We start from the raw sequence: 23,882 nt of genomic DNA on the forward strand, positions 1-23,882 counted from the left end.
TGTCAAAGATGAATTCTTGAAATATTGCTGCTGTAGTGCAGGAAAGAGAAATCATTTTGGTTTTCTGCATCACTCTGCATCTCCTTTAGCTTCACCCCACATTCCTGTTAATCTGCTAAGATGCTCATGTAATGTATGCTTCTTCAATATTTACAAGAAGTGGAGTGAGGCAAGCATTCAGAGCTTACAGAAATAGAGCAAATGGGGTAATGAAAACAGACATACAGTAAATGACAGGGAATAAGGCAAATATGAGTCAGAAAATAGAAATGTTTTCCTTTTTTCAGATTTACTTCTTGTGTCTACCCCCAAAAAATTTTAGAAGTAGCCTCAGAAGGCTGCTCTTTATTAATAAAAATGTCATTAACTTTTGTTTAAACTTTTGCTTCATGAAATACACAGTTTCAACATTATTTTTAGACTTTTAAAAGTTTCTAGCTTTTCTTATTTTCAGTTTCATGTATCATGAGGATTTGGAGTGCTTTCTGATGCATATAGGAAGCATATAGTATCATCTGACAAATTTGATGATGCATTGAAGTCTTAAATGTAACACTGGTCCTAGGCATTTGCAGGTGCTTTTGCCACTAAAGGAGATCCAGTTCATCTTGGGCATTGCACTGGTGGCTTCATCACTTTGCTGCTTGGATGCCATTGTGTCTATAGACAGAAGGCCTTGATAGCATTTGCATTTCATTTTGCGTTTTGGTAGATACATGATTGAGTGTAATCATGTTTGTTGTGTAAGAATGGTTTCTCAGGTCTGAGTAATGTTAATAATGAGTGATAAATGCTGTAGATGATAAATTACACTTGAACCAAATAGTGTGGTGTTTATGTATGTATGTATTTATGTATGTAACCTGAATAGTACATCTACAAAAACTTCATACTTAAAAAAAAATGCTTAAAATTTGTTGTGATAAAACCTCAGTCTGAAATTTAATTGATACAAAGTGGTAGTGCTGCAAGGTTTCTTAAAACGTGCTAATGAAGCTTAAGAAAGCCTAATAAGGAAGTAACTACAGATGGGTAGCTTTAAGAAAACCAAAGCAAAAGCCAAATATACAGCAAGCAACAACTTAAGAACTTGTATTTCTATGAGTTTTTTTGGTGGTATTTTTGACTTGCCACTTTTCACAGGTGGGCACATGTAATATGTGCAATTGCCATCCCAGAAGTCAGATTTGGTAATGTCACAGAGCGTACTCCGATAGACACTAGCAGAATACCTTTGCAAAGATTAAAATTGGTGAGTAGTATATTAATATATGCTCCATATATACTTTGCTATTAAGGTGTTCCAATATTTAAAATGTATTAAAATATGAATTGTGATGATTATTACCAGGTAAAAAAGCAGTAAGTTATGTTTAAGCTAAGAAATAAATAACCAGGAATTTTACCAAGATGCTCCATTTGAAACTTAATGGCAGTACATTAACAGTGGTAACAGTCTTTGGTATTCTATTAAATGTAATACAAAGCTGTTCTTCCCCAAGAGAATAACAAACTTGACCAGTATCAACTGTGAAAATTTCATTTTTGGAGCTGTATTGGTGATGAAACACAAAAAGACAGGGAATACTACACAGCACATATTTGTGAGGTCTTTTTATTATTGATTTTTACCTCAACTATTTCTGAAGGTGAAAGGATGCATGATCTCTTTGTTACGTGGTATCTCTGGGTATTGAAAAATATGCATACAATAAATCACACATTAAACAGTGTCATTCAGGAACACTGATGTGCTCAAGAAGAGGATATGCACAAGTGCAAAATCTGGGGTTTTTGCGATGTTATACAATAATTACTTAAACACAATGTCAGTGTGTGCATAACTGTGATGTTGTCAGATAGAAAGAAAGTAATTAGTGGCCCATTCAAAGTCTTAGAGGAAGTGTAAGTTTTCTGAATCACACCACACTGTTACCAATGTGGTTCTCCGTCTACCTTACCTCATACTTATTTTGAACTATTAATATTTTCACTCTATTTATACCTTAATTTCATTTTATTCCATTCATTATTTTTTGTCCTTTGTAGCTGTATATCTAAATGTGGAAATGCAGCTTGGAGTGTATGTCCTTCAAGTGGTAATCTGATTTGAATTTTTGTTCAGAATTTAAAAAAACCTTGGTTTTCACATGTCTTTTTTTAAAAAAATACATATGTAAAGATTGTTTATAACATGAAAGCTTAAGGTGACCTGAAAATTGTTAATTCAAGGGTTGAAAACACAGAAGTCATGGAAACGTTGGAAGTTGCCTCCAAGATCGTCAAGTCCAACGTTTTACTGAATAACACAAAGGCCACTGGGCACATGTTATCTCAATGTACCATATTTGCTCACTTTCTGAGCACACACCAGGGATGGTGACATCATCCAGCTTCCTTGGGAAGGCTGTTCCAAAGCTTAGCCAGCTTTTCAGTGGAGAAATTTCTCCTGCTATCGGACCTAACCTCCTCTGGGACAGTTTAAGGCCATTATATCTTGTCTTACTGCTTCTTATGTGGCAGAAGAGGCTACCACACCCTAATTTCAGGCAGTTGTAGAGAGTGATAAGGTTCCTTCTGAGCCTTCTTTTCTCCAGGGTGAACAACCTCTCCTCCCTCAGCCACTCCTCACAGGACTTGAACTCCAGGCCCTTGCCCTGATTTACTGCACCTTTCTTGACATGCTTGAGCACCTCAATATCCTTCTTGGACCACAGGTTTCAAGGTGCAGCCTCACCAGTGCCGAGGACAGGGAGAGAATCCTTGGCCTGGTCCTGCTGGCCGCACTGTTGCTGGTACAGGCCAGGATGCCATTGGCCTTCTTGGTCACCTGGTCAGGGCATTGGCAGGACTTAGCACTTGCCATGGTTGGGCCTCACGCCACTGGCTTTGACCCATTGATCCAACCTGTCCAGATCTCTCTGAAGAACCTTCCTACCCTCCAGCAGATCAACACTCCCACCCAGCTTGATGTCATCTGCAAACTGACTGAAGGTGCACTTGATCCCCTTGGCCAGATCATAAAGATATTAAAGAGAAGTGGCCCTGATTCTTGGGAAACACCACTTGCGACCAGCTGCCAATTGGATTTAAAATAATTAATTAATTCATTAATTCATTCACTCATTCATTCATCAGATGTTGAAATGTAGTCTGTGGACTGTCTATAACTTAAACACTGTAAGACTAACAGTAGCCTTTTGTAAAAGGCTTGAATTAATTTTAAATTATTGATTATGAAGGTGTGGAGCCAATATTTCTGAATTTAAATGATTTACTAACCTAGGTTATTTCTGCTGAATATGAAGCAATTATCTTAATCAGTTATGAACTGATAGTTATTATCAGTGGATGAATTCTTAAATTTTCTTCTATTTTTTTCCTTCAGTGGGTAGAATATTGTTTTTAGTCCTTAGTGCTTTTTTAGTTCTTGATGCTTCCTTCAATATAAAATGACATTGAAACACTTGTATAAAGCTGTGTATAAGCCTATGGTGTCCTGCAAATACAATAATGTTTAGAAATAGAATACTTGTCTTTCTTAACACTGTTTTTTAAAGAAGAGTTTTTATATTTGTGTGGAATGAGTGTTGTGAAGAAGAAACTCAGCTGAATACAGTAGAAATGAGAAGCAGGGTACTTTATAACAGTCATAAATGTAGTAGTGCTGCAGGTAGAAGACAGCCTTTCTGTGAGGGAAGGAACCACCAGAATCCTGGTTGGCTTGTTCAACCTTATTATTCCAAGATTTAATTTCTGACATTAAACTTATAATGAAATAGATAGATTTGTATTAATTTAAGGGAAGTAAGCAGTTTGACCATTTCAAAAGGCTCTGTAATGATATAGCGACAATAGACCAATATTCTAGTTGCTTCTTGGGTAAAGGACCGGAAAAAATCTGCCCAAAAAACACCAGCAGGCTGTCTGCTTTTAAGTTTTGAATTTTGTTGCAAGTAAATTACTGCCTCTGATGATTTTACACTGTTCAGTTTCAGAGTGAATACCCTAGCTAAACTAAGTTTCCTGAATTATATGATATGATGTTATAATGTATTTTAAAAATAAAAATTAATGTGTGTATATACATATACCTATAGACATAGACATGGATATACATGTACATATACATGTACATATACATGTACATATACATAGTAGAATTGCATGGGTACTTTTATTTTCTCTAAAACACTATATCACATATCTCTTGTAACATATTTCTCTTGTTTCCTGAAACATGGGGTTCCTACTTCTCTAAAGAGTTTGCTGCCAATAGCTTTCTGTGTATGTTGTAGCCTTGTGTATATTTGCCACATTATTCTCTGTTCAAACATGATCTTTAAGTTAATCTTCACTTCCTGGCTGTTGATGCTACATAATAACAAGCTCTCATACCCACTGGCCCTGAATATTTTTCCTCAGGGGAATCCCAGGGATAATATGCAAATGTATTCTTTCTCTAGGAATTCCTGCCTCTTCTTTCTTCATCAACCTCAATTAATCTTTACCTTTCATTCCTTTCCATTACCATTTACTCTATACCTGAGAGTAGACAGTTATACCATCTGCCTTGCTGTTAATTTCTGTAAAAGCATATTGAGTTTTTCACACCTAGGAATATGCGAGTAATTGATGCAGGTCGGTTTTACCCTTTGAAATTTAGGGACTTGGCTCTTCAGCAGCCAATTCCAGCTTCACAGCTATTCTGTTTGACAGATTAAGGAGACTTCTGTTAATCTCTCTCCATCATTCAAGGCAGAGAGTTACTTAAGAGGAAAGGCAAGCTTTGTACATAATTTCTTGAAACTGAGCCTTCATAAGCAGTAATTAAAAAAGATAATTTTTGAGCTTATTTTTATAATCCATTTTGTGATAAAGCATGAGGTATGTAATAAATAAATGTGGACTTCCCTACTGTGCCACTTTTCCTTTACAAAATTTAGGATGTGTTTTGTTGAATTTTTTTAAATTAGCAAAATACGGTGGAAAAAAATTATAAAGGAATAGATTAAGTTCTAGCATGCAGCCCTACCAAAATTAAATATTACACTGTAGGAGCAAGCAGTTCTCGTTGTCTGAAACATTTTCTATCCCTGTCCTCCCTCTTCTTTCCCTGTGAAATAGTAAGAAGCCCAAATAAGCAGAATATCTACTATTTTTGGAGATACGTAGACAAGGACCTGCAATTTCTTTAACATAGCATCTACAAAAAATAGAAGAGGAAGTAAAAAGTAAATTTTTATTTTTTTTACAAATTAAAAAACTTCTATGCAAACATGAACGTATTGGTAGGCTTTTTAAAAAATTATTGCTTACTAGTAGGTGTAGTGATTGCTTTTAAATAGATTAAATAGATCTCAATTAACTAGAAATTTTGCGTTGAAATCAGTGTGTTTCCTGTCATTCTTGCCACTATTAAATATTCAAGATACTCTAATTTCTTCCAGCGTAAAACTCAGTATTCATGTCATAGTAATAGTAGTTTATAGCTTTAAAATTGTTTTCTTCTACTGTTTCATGTTTGCAAATGACTGAGTTGTTAGAGCATGCAATATGTTTTCATATTTCTCTAGCTTTTTTCAGTAGGTTATGTGTCATGTACCATCACTGCTGAATAAATGACAGTGAAATTTTCATTAAATATTTTGAATTTTTTTTTCCTGAATGCAAGTAGACAAAATAAATAGAACATTTAGCTGCTTTATTTTTCATAAGGGAAGAAAAACATGTGATACACTCTGGTGAAATTGCTTCTATTTTAAGGGTATAAACCCATGATATTGTTAGACTTTAGCTGACTTTTCACGGGAAAGCAAAAGGCCTCCTAGGCAACCTCAGTGTTGGGAGCATGCCGCAAAGATGCTGTAACCTGTGGTTTCTCCACATTATGTCAGTGATTATGCATTTTGTCCTTTTAAATTGTTTTCTTTTATTTTTCCAAATATATGTGAATGGAGAAATGAGATTATCCTGGTCTTCTTTGGTCAAAGAGTCAAGCTTGCTTTCTTCATTTTATGATGTTCACATCCATCAGCTACTTTGAGTTCAAACAGCCATATGGAATGACAATTTGTAATTATCAAGCTAGGAAAGAAATAACTTGAATATGGACATTTAGGTACAGGTTCTAAAATGAAATGGCTGAAGGGATATACCTTATCATATCACACATTATAAACCAATATTTTGCATAAACTACATTATGCTAGCTGTTTTGTGGACACATAGTTCAGCTGGTTTCTGTTCCAGTGGTCTTCAAGTTTACCAGCTGTAACTGGGTTACGCAAAGCAATCACACGTAGATGAGAAATTTCGCAGGGCAGAGGGTTCCTCCGAGAGAACTCAAGGCTGAGCCAAGGCGGAGAACAAGGCAGAGACCCTCTGCCTGTTTATTTCTTACTTTTTATACATTTGTGGGTCTGGCAGTGGATTGGCTTTTGGAGTTATCACCCCTTAGCCAACTGGCCAGACCAGCCGTCAGTTACTGTTGTTTCCAGGTTAGAAATACGCAAACAAAGGACAGAGAATGAAAAACAAAGGATTTGTTTATGTTACATGTGTGAGAAAAAGTGAAAACTGCTCCTAATATTGTACAGTAGCTAAAAGGTCTGACTCCATTTTATGAACAATCAAAGGCTTTAAAAAACTCAGAAAAACTAGGGTGACAATCAGCAGACATGAGCTAGTGTGAAAACAGGAAATACACAATTACACAAAATTACAAAAAAAAAATTTAATCACAGTGGAAATGTTAGGAGCAGATGAAAGTGAGGCAAAGTTGCCGGGAAGTTGTGGGATGAAGGGGCACCACTTGAAATTTGTACAAATGTAAATGCAGAGTTTTAGCTAATTACAAGTAGGAGGAAGTATGTAATTTGTAGAATTCATGCTGTGAATGAGTGTGGCGTCAGTTTCCATCCCAATGCTGTTAAACAACATTGAGCAGTTTACCCAAAGCAGACAAAGCTTAGGCTTCCAGCTAAGTTTAGTTTTATTAAATTTACTTTTGCCTTGTTCCATTTGTCTTTGAGTCTACAAGAGAAGCTTGGTATATGCTTATGCTTCTAAAATTCCATTTTCTTTGACTATTTATATGTATGGGGCTTTGGGTCGTAGAAACAAACTGGATTTCTTTGTGTGTTAAAGTCAATGATAAAACTCAGTTTTACTTTGGGAAGGGAAAAGCTTTTCCCCAAGTACTTAGGTAGTCTCTGTTTTCAAAAGTGTTAATTACTCAGCTCTAATTATAAATATGAATTATAGCTGCATATAAAAGTCTCTGGAGATGAAAAATTCAGACTGACCTCTTGAATATCAAACCAGCCTTTGAAAGAAAGTGCTCTCTTGTCTGTTCTTCTATTTGAATAAATCAGTGGGACTTAAAACTAGAATTAAATAAAAGCCCATGTTGGTATATGGCCAAGGAATCCAAGCCAACAGGAATATTGAGTCTAGTGTCATTCAGCCTTGCCAGGCATGTGACTTAAAATGAATGTAGACCTTGTATATGAGAGTGTTTGAACGTTTCATCAATTACAAGAGAAATACTTAAAAAGAATCATTAGCATCTGTTCCTAGACCTTTGTATTTTGAGATGTCAACTCTAAAATCATGATTTCAATAGAATATATATCAACTTCATTGTGAAATACCTTATCTCCTTTTGATTATTTTTATGTTTTAAAATGCTTGGGTATTGGATTGACTTTGTTCTTATAGGCAATCACTGCAACGCTTTACTGAAACATGCACATGCGATGCCTTTGTTTCTCTACCTCTAGAGTTTTCTGTTATTTTTATACTTGAAATACTATTTCTCCAACAAAATAGAGGTAGAAAATGAGTTTTGGAATAGCTGAAGTTGCCCTGAAGCTTTTGATGACCTCAGATTTGTATTTGACAAGTGAACCAAGTATAACCACAAGTGTACTCTGACTGAAGAACATTATTTTGAAAAGAAATCTACAGCGTGATGATGACTGATCTACAAGCCTTTCAGAATCTGGCTGAAGCCATAAAGGTTTTTTAGAAAGCTGTGCACTTTAAAATTTGCACCTAAAGGCAAATAATAGTGAGCTTGAAAGCCAAAGATTATAGTATTGAAAGGTACATCAATTCTGAAAATAGAGAGGTTTCTCAGTGGTATGGCACTGAAGAATGGAATCAAAGCAAAAATTTATGTGAGCTTTTAAAAGAATGGACATATATTCTCCGGCATATCATTCTGTTTTAATGATTAAAAAGGATTAAGGACATTTGAGGACAGCGTTCATCTTCTCTGTTCTAATTCGTAATGAAATTCATTTGTTAAACTACAGTGAGCTAGTAGAACTTTTGCAGCTGTGTTTATGAAAAAGTAGAGAACCACTTGCAGTGATGTATACCAGTGTTACTATGCATTTCTGCTAATACAAAGAGGTATTGATTACTTTTCAGTGTTTCCAAAAACATTGCTGGGCCATTGAGTAGAATCATTCTACCATAGATACAATCACGTATTAACTGGATCATTGCACACATTCACAGGCAATGGGACCAAAATAGACAGAAATCTTGAGCCAGATTTTAAGATATTTCTAAATTGTTTTATAACTGCTAATGAAATAACTTTTAGTAATATACTTGATTTTAAAAAGTGTTAAACTAAAAATAAAGCAATAATTCCTTACTGCAATATATATTATATTTATATAAATATAAATCTAAAAATGTAGTGACTCATTGCCATCATATACAAAACAGAATTTACTATATATGATTTAGTCATAGTATTCGTAAGATTTTTAATAAGGATATTGAGAGAATATAATTTGCTGGCTGTATAGTGCTTGCTGTTAGAATAATGTGCAGATCCTATTGCAAACTGTCAAATTTGTATCTTGCACTGGTACAGTACTATGAAGTCTTATGAAAGATATGGCAAATGCTAGAAATGCATTACTATAAATAATGTCTGAAGACATGAACAGAAAGAGACATAAACATGTCTGCTGTTATAAGTGTAGTAACTGTCAAGGATTAAATGTGTCCAGTGTATGCAGAATTCAGAAATCTGGAGAAAGGAAACTGGCATCAGGTTTGTATCTATAAGAAAAAAATTGCAGACACCATAATCCAAGAAAATTTGTCTCTGATTATTCCATGTACAAATTATGTGCATGGTTTTTTTTGTTTGTATGGTGATTGAATACATACCATATTTTAAAATCTAAATTAAAACCGAAAAATTCTTCTATAATTTGTATCACATCTCTGTTCAGGCCAGGGAGAATCCCAAATATCAATACAGGCTGATGGATGAATAGATTGACAGCAGCCCTGCAGAGAATGACTTGGGAGAGAAGGGGATAAATCCGGACACAAGCTGCCAATGTGCACTTACAACCCAAAAACCCAACAAGCCAAATGCATCCTAGGCTGCATGAAACACAGCATGGCCAGCAGGTTAAGCGGGGGGGACTTTGTCCCTCTACTCTGCTTTTATAGAGTACTTGCAGCTGGAGTAGTTAATCCAGCTCTGGGGTTTCTCAGCACAAGAAAAAATAATAGACCTGTTAAAATGGGTCCAAGACAAAAATAATCAAAGGGCTGGAGCGCCTCTGCTATGAAGACAGGCTGAGAAGCTTGAAGCTTTTCAGCCTGGAGAAGAAAAAGCTCTGGTGAAAACTTACTGAGGCCTTTAAATACTTAAAAGGAACTTCTAAGAAAGACAGGGAAAGATTTTTTTTACTAAAACCTGCAGTGACAGGACTACCAACAAATGTTTTGTGCTGAAAGAAGGTAGATTTAGATGGGGATACAAGAAGACCTTTTTTCTTGCGCTGGAAGTGGTATAATGCTGTAGCAGGCTGCCCACAGAACTTGTGGGTGCCTCATCACTGGAAGTGTTCTAGGTCAGGTTGTATGGAGCTTTGAGCAACCTGACTGAGTGGCAATGGGGCCGAAACTAGATGATCTTTAAAGAGCCCTTCCAACCCAAACTACTCAAATATTCTGGAGGACATGAAACAGTGGGGACTTCCAAGAAATAAAACCGTGATGAGGTGATCACCCACTGATGTGTGAGGAGCTCTTGGGGTTTTTTTAATGTGTATATTGTCAGTAGCATAGCAAAATTCATTCAAAACTGCTTTAGACCTAGAAGATTGAATAATACAACTTTATGGTGTCATAAATGCAACTGGTAATAATTGCAGTGATGCTCCACTTAAAATCACCTTACCCCGAGTAAAAAGATAATGCAAGATTATGGCAAAAAAATTCTGTTATAAATATACATTTTAAAAAGAGTTCCTCTGGACATTGGGCACTTTACCTTATTGCCATGACTTTTCAGATATGATGGGGAGTGGCTTGACAGCTACGTCAGCCAATTCCATTATGACATTTCACTGGATTGGTTGCATGTCACTGGGTCCTATGGACCGGTGTATGTTCAGGTCCCCCTGGTGGTCTTGAATCTGATCTGCTCTTACACTGGGAATGACTTCAATTCCTCAATTCCTGTCTTGAGATTCAGGGACTTAGAGATGTGAGAAGTGTGATTGCTAATGAACACTGAGGCAAACAAAATCATTGACTATCTCACTTTTTCTTTAATCCTCTGTTTCTGACCAACATGCCTATAGAAGCCATTTTTACTATTCTTTGAATCGCTTGGCAAATTCATCTCCAACTATACCTTACCTTTCCTAATTTTCTAATCCTGTCCCTCCACAACCAGACAGCATTTCTCTTTTCTTCCCAGGATACCTGTCTCTGATTCCATGTCCAGTGCTTTTCCTTCTCGTATTTCACTTTGTCCAGGAGGTCCTTACTGAGCCATCCTGGTCTCCTGCCTTCCTTGCCTGAATTCTCACTGGAGGAAATTGAGAGATCTTGGGCTCTAAGAAAAATAACCTTAAAGACAGTTCTATTCTGCTCCTTTTTCCCTGAGTGTAGCTTTCTGGAGAGTCCCATCCTAATTCCTTAAATTCCTTAAATCAGGCTCCTAAAATTCAGAGTACTGACTCTAACCTTTCTTTGGCCCATAACCCTTGAGATCATGAATTCCACCAGGGCATGACCACTTCTGCCCAAGCTGCTCTGATCTTGACCTCTCCAGTTAGTTAATCCGTGTCAGTAAGCAACAGGTGCAGTAGCACTTCTCTGTCACCTGGGGTAAGAAATTATCCTTAATGCTCTCCAGGAGTCTCCTGAACTGCTTATATCTTGCCAAGCTGCTTTTCCAGCAGATATCTGGAACTGTCCTGACAAGTCCCTGCAGCTGGATCAGAATCTGCCAGAGTGACGCTTCCTGCAGGTGAAGTAAGAAGGTTTTGTCAGCAGAGTCCCCTCAATTGAGTGGTGGGTAATAAACACAAACCACAAGATTTCTTTTATTGGCTTGGCCTCTGATTTTCAGCCACAAGCTCTTGATCTGTTCATCACTGTTTTTCAAAGACAGGTTTATGCAATCAAGTCCAAATTGCCTATTCCTCCTTCCTTGCCTGTCCCTTCTAACAGTTTGTAGCTGTCAACTGGAGTGCTTCATGTGATTTGTCCCACCAAGTTTCAGTGTTTGTGATTAGATCATAGCTTTCCATTTGCACAGTCACTTCTGCTTGTTACTTATGCTGCATACCATTTCATAGATTTGATGTATTTTAAGGATGGTATGATGAATAATTGATAAATTAATTACTTGGACATAATTGGAAATAGTTCAAAACCGAGTAAGAATTTTTAGCTTTCAGCAGTTAAATTTGGAAATTTTAGTACTTTTAACTAATTTTTTTCCTGTTGTTTCCCTCAGTTAAAGTTCTCTGCCACATTTTGCATTTGTGTGATCATCCTTGGAACATTACTGTGAGACCTATTCCCTGATAGGAAAAAAGTCCAGTTCAGGTTTTAAGCTTCATAACTTGTCTTCACGAACAGATACTGGTTTTCCATTAGGAAGCTGACCGCTATTTGAAATAATACTTGGAGAGAGGAGAAAGTAGTAAGTAATAAGTTGATTTGCACAGCAAATTCTAGGGATTTAAAGTAACTCAAGTTAATGTTCATTTTAAAGAGAAAAAATGATGGCTGTGCTGCATCCTGGGGTTACTTTTTTTTTTTTTTTTTTTTTTTTCCCCCCCATTAGCTCTCTGTGAGCTCTTTCCAAGAAAAACTATAAGGTATCAGTTTTAGATAAATTTTTATTGGTGGAAAAATGGCACAGTATTTTAGAGACTAGTGTTTTGTCCTGCCTTTTTCTGCTGTGCAGCTTTTTCATAATTTCATTTATTTCATGCTACTGTTTTGTTTGGGATCCCTCTGTTACCAGGAGAAAGTATGGTCTCATAGACAGCTGCCACAGCTTGCACTAGAGGTGAGTCTCTTAAGTGTCCCAAATGACAGACAACACTATTTTGTTTCTGAAGAAGTGGCATATTTTGTGCATGTTGTGATGTGAGATCGTTTGCTAGGCACATCCAGCATGTTCAGCCGTGTGGTCTTCAGGAATGGCTGTATGTTGTTTTCTTTACCAGCAAGCGTTGCATCTGTCAGCTCTGAACTTAAGCAGCTTACTTATTCCTTGCACCTTATCACAGCAGGGCACTTGGCAAGCTGAGAGACTGCACTGTCCAAGTCTGACAAATATAAATCTTAAAGCAATGTCAACATCGTAACAATCGCACTGCAGCTTATATAATCTTCCAGTTTGTCCAGTAGTCTATATTTTACTGAGTGACACTATGACAGAAACTTCTCTTGGTGGAGAATCAGTGTTACTGTCTTCTGTTTTTTTCAGCAGAGAATGAAGGGACTGTGTCAGAAAGTTTCATAACAAAATCATATGTAGATTGTCATGGAGCTCATAAAATGTGTAACGAATATGTTAACTTTAACTTTATGAAACTGGGCAGATACAAGGGCATATGAACACAAGCAGAGGCTGTAGAAAATATCCTGGATTTGAAAAATTATATACTGCTTTTTGCACATCAGAGCAATAGTAGGAGACGTGTTCTTGAGCAAGTTTACATCAGCTTGACTATAAATAAAGAAGCCATTGCAAATACAAACTTTGTTTTCAAGACCTTCTAATTCTGAGAAAGAGGTAATATATAGGAACCTCAGTCTTTAGCATGGCGTCATGTTTGTCATCCCCTTAATAAGTAGGTAGCCACCTACATTATTGTTCGATGTTAAGGCAGCATATACTCTAGAGATATGATGGCTGGAGAAAGAGAGCAGAACAGACAGCAGAAAAATTCACATTACTTGATACTGTAGGATACTCAGCTAACCATCCGGTCTATAGCTTGTTGGTTTTCTTCTGCAGTATTAAAAATAAATTCCTTGATGATAAAGGAATTCCAGTCTTGCAGTAGGGCAGCATTTATATGATTTCGGAGAAATTCCAGATCTCTGACTAAAAGGGCTTGACTTGTATCACAGATGTCCTTTTGGTTGTGAACCTTTTGCTTTTTGACTACCATAGAAGAGTATTTCTTTCCTTGTGAGAGGTGTTTGCTTTTTATAACTGATGCCTGCCGGCTGGGTAATTTTGCTGCTGTAACAGTTTGCAGTGTAGATATAGCATATTCAGAACCACCTATAATGCCTGGGCACTTTCCAGTTCATCATAGTTTCAAGGCATTCCATCTATCTGAAAAATACTGGTGATCACTATGAAAGCTGCCTTTGATTTAACTGTCATGTCTTTTTTTCCCTTAGGAATTTTCTGTTTGCAATAATCCCATCTAGTTCTAGTACTAGTCATGGTAAAAATGATCTCATTATAGCAAGTAGAAATTGGATAGCTTTTAAATAGAAATTGAGAATTTGCAGCTGTCTCCTGGATGTGTTTTGTTAGATTAGGGGAAAATGTAGGAGATGAAGTTTTGCTGAATGTGTCTGCCATTCCTTCCAGAATCACAGAATTGTTTAGGTTAAAAAAGACTCTGAGAAATTGAGTCCAACCCTTGACCAAACACCACTTTGTAAACCAGACCATGGCACTGAGTGCCACATCCACCTCCAAGGATTGTAACTCCACCGCTTCCCTCGGTTATACATTCCAATGTTTAACAACCATTACCATGAAAGAATTTATCCTGTTCAACCTGAACCTCCCCTGGAGCAGCTTGAGGCTGTGTTATCTTGTGCTGTTGCTAGTTACATGGGAGAAAAGGCTGACCCTCACTTGACTTCAGCCTTCTTTCAGGGCGTTTTAGAGAGTGATCTCCCCTGAGCCTCCTTTTCTCCAGGCTAAACAATCTCAGCTCCCTCAAGCACTTCTCATAGGACTCACTCTCTAGATACTTCACCAGCTTTGTTCTGGACTTGCTCTAGTTTCTCAATGTCTTTACTGAAGTGGTATCTTCCTAATACAGGAAACTACAGTTTAGTTTTTTGGTTTGGGGTGTTTTTTGGATTTTTGGTTTTTTTTTCCAGTCTATTTGGGTGATTTCATTGTTTCCTTTTTTATACAGCTGAGTAATTGTGACTAGCATACAAGTAGGTGTCAGAGGAGTACTTGGCTGACCAAATATTTTTATAATTCAGTGCTTTGTTCTGTTCTAGACAGCTTTTTGTAAATTACAAACATTTGTTCCAGTATTTCCAGGTATATGTGACTTAGCTCTTTTTGGTCATGGTTTTCAAAATATCTGGAACAAGATGAAAGCATAGAGATTACAAGAGCAGGTAAGCAACATAGACATAAGGGAGATATACTAGATGTTTATCCCTTGCTATCAGATTACTTTAAAAGAGAAAAATTAAGATCAAAATCCTTGTCAACCTGAGTATGATGAAATGGTTAGTGAGCAGTCAGGGGGATGGGATTATGCATGAGGCTTGGTAGACTTTCAGTATATCTGATCTGTATGAAAGAAGAGTTGATGTTGCACACTGATTTTCTTCTTGTTTTAGATCACAAGGCAGGAGTTGACCTATCACTCAACACAGAACCTTGAACTGTAGAGCACTTTTTAAGGAAAGAAGACAGAGGCTAAATACTTTTGACCTTAGTGATTATTGTTTGAGAGAAAAGGGAAAACTTCAAAGTGCAAATGAATATTGCATCTAAGCTAAAGGAAGAAGATGCTTAACATAAATACATTGAGAGGAATGAGTACAGTTCATTGGGGTGGCCAGATCCATAATTTTTGAATGGTTTAGTTTCTAAATTTTTGTTTTCTTCAATGCAGCAAAATCTGGGCATAAAGTAGCTGTGCTAGAAATTTTTTTGTTCTTAAATTGTCATCATAACATTTTCAAGTATTAGTTTTGTTAATAGAACTAAATACATGATAATAAATATCAGCTTTGTATGTGCAGTAAATTGGATTTTCCACTGTCACTGTGAGAATAGTAAGAGAGCTGGTAAAATGGGGATCTCATAGGTGATCTTGGCTTGCTGTATTTGTCTAGCTGTTTGAAATTCAGACTTAAAGAGCACTGTGTACTGATCACATCATAAAATCCTTCTTTACATATCTCTCAGTATAATATTTCTTTACTTAGTGCGTGTGATTACCCATTTAACTTAATCTAGGTATATAAAACATAGGGTTTGGATCCTAAAGATTTTCTTATGCATCATATAGTTGCCTATATGCTGATGACTGTCAACTGAAAAAAACATTACGTAAACCATCCTCTTCTTTTGCTCTGCGTTTTGTCACTGTGCTATTGCATAATGATATCCCTCTATGGTATATTGCATATATTACATATTGCTTTGAAGGTTTCATGGGCTGGTGATGAATTTTGTGTTAACATGGTAACCGTTATGTTCCAGGTGGCTCAAAGGTATTGCAAAGACCCTTTCCTTTCATATCAGTAAGTTGATTTTATATTAATTCTAGGCTAAGTTGTTGTATTACCTTTTGTTTGAATGTAGATCATTGATGTAGATCTCCATCAATCACAGAGCCTCTCATCTAGTTCTAAAATGATGTAAAGGATATCCACATACTACTTTATCTTTCCTCTGAGGGGTTAAAATTCTGAGTGTGTTGTAGTAATCCTTCCCCTTCCCACCTTGTTTTTATCAACTCCATCTGAGCAACAAGATCATAGTACATGCTGTTCCTTGAGAGTGGAAAGTGGTTAAGATAGGTGACACAAATTCTCAAGTGATTAAGCTGGTCCTATAAAACCTCTCTTCTGTGCTAACCAGTTTATTGTGAAAATTTCCACTGTGCACAAGCTTGTGTATCTGAGCTTAACTGACAGTGCTGACCCTTGGTCAAGGAAGTACTTGGGGTTGAAAAAGCTTAAACTTGTGCAGTTACTTGGTAGGAATCACTTAAGGAATAAGGAATGACTGTAATGTACTTTCAGACATGCTTGAGAGCTTACCAATGTCTCACCTGATTCTTTTTGACTAACATTTTTACTGAAAATGGAAACATTTATTAATAGCCTGGGATTTTCTTTAGAGCTGTGTAGAGGGTTTTAGGTTATGAAAAAACATAGTGCTTCATGGAAATACGGGATTATTTTTAAAGGAAAGAGAAATATTTAGTTTAAATTAAAACTGTACTTCTTTTTTAGGCTTTTATGAAAATTCAAACATTTATCTTAATTTTGGTTTCTTTTATGTTTTGTAATTAGAAGTTCATGTCTTTCATTTAGAAATTATCAAAATGACACTTGTCAGTCCGAGTCGGTGTCACATCTGAGAATTTCTTTGAGTTTCTTTGTCACTGATTTCTGTTTTATAGGAACTTCTTGATATTATTTAGATTTCTTAGGTATAGTTTCTTGTATAGTTTTAAATTTTTCCTGTTTTCCTTAGGACTTGATTGGAAGGTCAGATTATGTCACTGCATAATCCCTAGATCCTCCAAAAGCAAAAGGAGGTGATGTTGCTAAAGAGAGTAAACGATTTTATGGATCCACATATTTAATTATGAAGAAGGAATTCACAGTGGTGATCAGAACAGTTTAATACAGTGAAATTTTAAAAATGAGGGTTTGAAGAATAAACTATATAAATCAAAGTCTTTTCTATATTAATAGAATATACATAGAATATCACCAATGTGAACATAAAAAAAGGTAATTGTAAAATCAGAGTAGCAGTATACAATCTTTTCTGCTTTTATGTGTGCTGTATTATAGGTGCAAACAGTAGGATTTATTTATTTTGTGGCAAGGTTAAAAGCACAGAATTTTCTATACTGCAATTTCTTGGTAGCTCTTTATTCTAAAATAAAGGAAGGTGATTATATAATTCTCCACAGCAGGTTACATCTTGTAACTTAGGGAAGGTTGGGAATACACCACTTAGAGCTTTTGGTGAATCATCTGACTTCTGTCTTGGTTTTGAAAGACAGTTGTCTGCCAGGGAAAACTAGAGCCTCCCTTGGAATGGAGAATGTAAACCCCCTTCCCTCCAAATTATTATAATTTTGCAATTAGGGGCTTTCAGGCAACGATTCGGGAACAGGAGTAACAGTTCTTTACTAGGAATATTTAAAAAAAAAAGGAAAATACAAATGTAGTAGTACAAAAAAACAAGCAAGGAAGCAAACAAAAATCCTGGAAAAAAACCCTGACAGAGTCAAGGATACGACCTGGCACCTTGGTGGTCAGGGTGTTGGAAGCAGTCTAAAGTCCTCCTGGAGTAACAAGTGTGGTTCTGTGGAGTAGAGCTGTTCATGTAGAAAGTCCAGTGGTGACGAGATGGGTCCAGTCTTCCTCCAGGAATTCAGTGGAAAAAACAGATACCTTGTGTCCTTCAGTCCCAGTTTTTATCTAGCTAGGAACAGTTGGCACCTCCCCCACTGGATGGAGCATCTCACAATGGGATGATGGAATGTGTCATGTCATTGGTTTATGTAGAGTTAATGAAGCAAAGTTCAGCTTTCAATCACCATGTTGGGTAATTTCTTTGTTTTAGTTCTCAAAAGCTGCATTGTTTTCAACAGAGTATGTCTACTCTTCCATGTCATGCCATCCTTTGTTGTGTCTCTCTTGGAGTGGTACACCAAGCTACCTTGGTGTTGTGGCTCCTAAGGTTGTCCCTGGTGAACTATAGCAAACACATGAACTCCTTTTTGCTGAACTTTGTTTTTCAGTATTTTCCCAGGAGCGTTGCTGGGCCTTTGCTTAGTAAGCAGCTGGCAGGAGTGAGAACCATGGTGTGTGGTGTGATCAAGCACTTACTTGTGCAGTTTGGTGTCAGTGTTTTGGGAGGAAGTAAAAAGATTAAGGACCATTAAGTAGTCTGAGATAGAAAAAGGGAAAAGCCACCAGAAAAAAACTACAGGATCAAGGGGATCCTAAATCCTCTCACTACCAGGCAGAAAGCAGTAAAATAGTTAATGGAGGCAAGCATATGGTTGAGGTGGCAGGCAAAACTCCTCCTTGTCCACCTTGCCCTTCCAGATGCCTTAGTCCCTGGGTACAAGGCTCTGGGTGTGGAAACTCATCAATTGATGATGTAGATGATGGCCCATCTATACCAGTGGTGTTTCCAAGGTCAGAAAGACCTACACCTCATATCAGGATCACCTTCAAGAGGAAGAAGAGACAGGTTATAGTTGTAGGTGGCTCAATTCTGAGGCGAAGAGAAAGTCCCCTGTGTTGAATCAGCCCTCCTCTTTGCAAAATTAGCTGCCTTTCTTGGGTCTGGGTTAAGGACATAACTAGGAAACTTTCTTGCCTGGTATAGCCCTTGGAAGCCTTAAGGAGGCTTTTGGCACCATAGGTATTGAATGCCTATGGGTAAGAATTAAGGGGAAAGCCAACAAGGCTGACATCCTGCTGGGAGTCTGTTATCATCCACCCAGCCAGGAGGGAGAGGTGGATAACTTATTCTATAAACAGCTGGAGAATGTTTCAGGATCATCAGCTCTTGTTCTTGTGGGTGACTTCAACCTGCCAGGCATCTGCTGGGAAATTAATACAGCAGAAAAGAGGCAGTCCAGGAAACTTTTAGAGTGCAGGAGGACAACTTTTTGTCACAGCTGGTGGGTGAGCCCACTAGGAGAGGGACTATGTTAGATCTGCTGTTTGCAAATAGAGATGGGCTGGTGGGAGATGTGGTGGTTGGAGGCCGATTGGGGCAGAGTGATCATGAAATTATAGAGTTCTTGATATTTGGTGAAATCAGGAGGAACACCAATAAGACTCTTACATTGGATTTCTGGAGGGCAGACTTCAGCCTGTTTAGGAGACTTATTCAGAATATCCCTTGGGAAGCAGCCTTAAAAACAAAGGAGTTCAGGAAAGCTGGGCTTGCTTCAAAACAGAGATTTTGAGGGCACAGGAACAGACTGTCCCTGTGTGCTGAAAGGTAAGTTGACGAGGTAAACGTCCAGCCTGGATAGGCAAAGCAGTTTTCGAGGAACTTAGGAATAAAAGGAGGATGTATCATTTTTGGAAGGAGGGTCAGGTCTCTCAGGAAGTATTTAAAGGGGCTGCTAGAGCATTGTAGGAAAAAATTAGGGAAGCCAAAGCTCAGTTGGAACTTAAAATGGTGATTTATGTAAAGGATAATAAAAAATGTTTCTACAAATATATTAATGGTAAAAGGAAAGGTAAGGCCAACCTTTGTTCTCTGCTGGATGAGGGAGGGAACTTAGTAACTGCAGATGAGGAGAAAGCAGAAGTGCTTAATGCCTTCTTTACTTCATTTTACAGTGGAAAGACAACTTACCTTCAAGACAGCTGTTCTCTTGGGTTGGTTGATGGTGCTAGGGAACAGAATGGTCCCCCCATTATCCAAGAGGAGGCAGTCAGAGAACTGAGATGGTTGGATGCTCATAAATCTATGGGCCCAGAGGGGATCCATCCCAGGGTGATGAAGGAGCTGGCAGATGAGCTTGCAAAGCCTCTCTCCATCATTTACCATTAGTCCTGGCTCACTGGCGAGGTTCCAGATGACTGGAAACTGGTCAGTGTGAAACCCATTCACAAAAAGGGTGGGAGGGAGGATCCTAGTAATTATAGATCAGTCAGCCTGACCTCAGTACCTGACAAGATAATGGAACAGTTTATATTGAGTGTCATCTCAGAGAATTTACAGGATGGCCAGGGTCTCAGGCCAGCCAGCATGGGTAGGTCATGTTTGACCAACCTGGTGTCCTTTTATGACCAGGTGACCCGCCTGGTGGATGCAGGAAGGGCTGTGGATGTTGTCTATTTGGACTCAGCAAGGCCTTTGACACTGTCTCCCACAGCACACTCCTGGGAAAGCTGGCAGCCCGTGGCTTGGACAGGAGCACTCTTCACTGGGTTAGGAACTGGCTGCATGGCCGGGCCCAGAGAGTGGTGGTGAGCGGTGCTGCATCCAGCTGGGGCCAGTCACCAGTGGTGTCCCTCAGGGGTCTGTGCTGGGGACAGTTCTGTTCAATATTTTTACTGATGACGTGGATGAGGGTATTGAATCTTTCATTAGTAAATTTGCAGATGACACTGAGCTGGGAGCGTGTGTCGATCTGTTGGAAGGTAGGAGGGCTCTGCAGAGAGACCTGAAACAGTTGGATGGATGGGCAGAGTCTAACAAGATGAAGTTTAATAAGTTCAAATGCTGAGTCCTGCATTTTGGCCACAATGATCCCCTGCAGCGTTATAGGTTGGGGAAGGTGTGGCTGGACAGTGCCCAGGAGGAAAGGGACCTGGGGGCACTGGTGACAGCAGCTGGACATGAGCCAGCAGTGTGCCCAGGGGGCCCAGAGGGCCAATGGCATCCTGGCCTGGATCAGGAATGGTGTGGCCAGCAGGAGCAGGGAGCTCATTCTGCCCCTGTACTCGCACTGGTCAGGCCTCACCTTTGAATATTTTGTCCAGTTCTGGGCCCCTCAGTTTAGGAAGGACATTGAGATGCTTGACCACATCCAGAGGAGGCAACAAGGCTGGTGAGGGGCTTGGAGCACAAGCCATATGAAGAACAACTGAGGGAGCTGGGGTTGTTCAGCCTGGAGAAAAGGAGACTCAGAGGTGACCTTACCACGCTCTACAACTTCCTGAAGGATGGCTGTGGTCAGGTGGTGGTTGGTCTCTTTCTTCAGCTGCAACTGGCAGAACAAGGGGACACAGTCTTAAGCTGCACCGAGGGAAATGTAGGTTGCATATTAGGAAAAAGGTTTTCAAGGAAAGTGATAAGGTACTGGAATAGTCTGCCTGGGGAGGTGGTCGAGTCACCATCCCTGGATGCGTTTAAAAAAAGACTGGATGTGGCACTCAGTGCCATGGTCTAGTTGAGGTGTTAGGGCATGGGTTGGACTTGATGGTCTTGAAGGTCTCTTCCAACCTAGTGATTCTGTGATTCTGCAACTATTAGCTGCTAGTGCTCTTCTTTGTAGTAATGAAGCCATAAAGCATAGTCCAAAGGCAAGCAAAAGAGTCTTAAATCAGAATATTAAAACTGACCCTTCCTGTAGTTTTAGTTATGATTGCAAAATGTTGATCAGTGTTTTTTAGAGCACTTTTGCTGCTCTGGAGTACCAAACAAATTGTTAACTAATCCTTGAATCTATCCTTCTGCTGTCTGTACGCAGTGAGACCAATGCAGTTTTGTTGATCGTGACTACTTTTTTTTTTTTTTCGGTCTTCATTTACATGTGAGACCAAATCCTAGGAGGTTAACAATTACCATTTAACTTCTTGATGATTATTTTTAATAAAAGGGGTGTTGAAGTCCTAGCTACACTGGAATTTTAATGAAATAATGAGCTTCCTAACTACAGCAGACTGAGTTTTGTCTGATTCCTACAGTGATGCATTAACCATGTCAAACTTTGCAGTCTAGCCTGGTGAAACATTTTACTGTGAAAGTCTAATTTTAGTTCTTTATTTAGGAAAGCAGTAGTACTGTTACCATATAAGTGCCATTTTGTGTGATTTGTTTTAATGAGTGTCACTTGTTGACATGTTTAGTGATTTTTGACCCATATTTAATGCTAAAACCTCTAAGTGTTCAATATAGAAGGAATCTGATATTATTTTTCATTTTTCTTAAATCAACACATTCCACATTGGCAGTTGTATCTCAGCGTAAAAGCTGCAGTGATTGTCTATTAGATATGGTGGGCAAAAGAGTGAAATCTTTTTGGAAATTTGCTTTATATGAAGGATTTTCCGGAGAACCTCATCCTTACTAAAAGTGGATAATTTTTTTTTAAAAATACTAATTTCTCTTACTTTTCTAAGGAATCGGTGAAAAGTTTTGTACTCTAAAGAACCTGTATTCATGCTTATTTGGGACTGAAGTATATAGAGGGCATTGCTTCTTTAGAGGAAGAGTAGCATTACAGGAGGTATCATCTGTACATGCAGAATGAAATCGCAAATGAGCATTTAATAGTACTCTAAGAGAGAAGTTACTTACATTTAAATGAAATATCTCAAGCCAATTTCTTAAAAAGGAAAAAAAAAAAGGACTGAAAATTGTACCATAGGTGACATATATACACTACATTTTTTTTAAATACAATACTGGGTTTTTGATTTAACAATTATAATAAAATTACTAAAACTTACCAGTAAATGAAAATTATTTCTTTCTTCCTTTCTACATTTCTCTCACTCTCTTGAAAGCTATTTGTGTCTTCAGACTGAATAGAAACCTAAAGATAATCTGCTACTATAATTCAGTCAGTGCTTCATATATATCCATCTATGTATAAATTGTTATTATTATTCTAAAAATAAATGGAGATTGCTGTTTTCGGCAACTTCAGTTTTGCACAGTAAAGTTTTCCCAGATTCATAAAATTCTTACAATCCCTACAATTCACTGGTAAAAAAGGGAGAACCTTCTATGTATAACATTTAAATGTAAAAAAAAGTTTAAAAAATCAATGAAGAGATGTCTGCTAGTCTGCAGGAGAGTCCCACAAAAGGTGGATATCTGTTCAGCCCTGAACAGATCTACAGCTCTGTTTCTGTTGCTTGTTGCTGCTTCACTATGATCCCTTGACCCACTGAGGACAGGGTCTATTCAAAACTTCTGTCTTAGTGTTTAAGCCATCCGGAATAGGTCATACTTTGAAACTGATATATGCAGTGAAGTAAACTGTGATGTCAAGCAGCAGTCACAATAGCATTATTACTCCGACATAATATATCTTTGGATATGTGAAGGACAATTTTGGTGGAGACTGTCACTGGAGAGGTATGCAGTTCTATGTGTTTGAGCTGTCTGTGCAGCTCTAAGACATCTTCAAAACCTCCATGACAATAAATATAGTTTGGTTGAATAGCTATATTGCATTTGCTGGGAATTAAGAAAATAATTTGTAAGAATTGCATGCCTTTTGTCTAGAAGACAAAACTATCCTTAGTGATGTAAATCAATACCAGATAAAACTGGAATACAAATGAAAACTTGGCAGTCCTTCGCAGCCAGACAGGAAATAGAATGAGATGTGTAATTAAGCTTTACAAGGGTTGTTATAGAATGGTTCTAAACTGATTTTCTTTTTTTTTATTATTAATCTGCTTGCTAATGCTAAAATATTTGATTTTTTTTTTTTTTTTCTTCTGTTGTGTAAAATCCTGAATTTGAATATCCCTATACATTCTTGGTTTTGCCATGGAATTAAATGTATAATCTGCAGAGAATAATATCTGCAGAAGAATTTTTAAGCTTCAAGAAATCTGTGCAACCTTTTTTACTGAATTATGAGGGAAACCTATTATAATTTTTTGTTATAATTTTTGTACTTCAGACTTCAGAATTCTCCAAGAGAATTACCATGTCATGCAGCTTCAATTAGCAGATGAAGACAAATAAGCTTAACTGCCTTCTGTACATCTGAGGCTGCTGATTTTTGACTTACTTGAAACTCAGATGATGGATTTTCAGAACATTATTTATTTTTTAAAAATATATCTAGTGATCAGTGACAGGACCGAAGGAAATGGCATCAAGCTGGGGAAGTTTA

At 37.7% G+C, this 23,882-nt stretch overlaps 1 protein-coding gene across 6 annotated transcripts in view; it reads left to right on the forward strand.

Moving 5' to 3' along the window:
- Positions 1-23,882, forward strand: part of KDM4C (lysine demethylase 4C) — a 271,307-nt gene that overhangs the window by 188,434 nt on the left and 58,991 nt on the right. For 5 of the 6 annotated variants that reach the window (XM_040090380.2, XM_040090379.2, XM_040090381.1 and 2 more), the window contains one exon: positions 1,144-1,252. In XM_040090380.2, the coding sequence (XP_039946314.1) occupies positions 1,144-1,252 (109 nt within the window). Of the gene's footprint in view, positions 1-1,143; positions 1,253-2,232; positions 3,248-23,882 lie in introns of those variants that run through there. The other variant, XM_040090384.2, reaches the window with a different exon arrangement.

This window comes from Hirundo rustica, chromosome Z, assembly GCF_015227805.2.
Source record: "Hirundo rustica isolate bHirRus1 chromosome Z, bHirRus1.pri.v3, whole genome shotgun sequence".
NCBI lineage: Eukaryota > Metazoa > Chordata > Aves > Passeriformes > Hirundinidae > Hirundo > Hirundo rustica.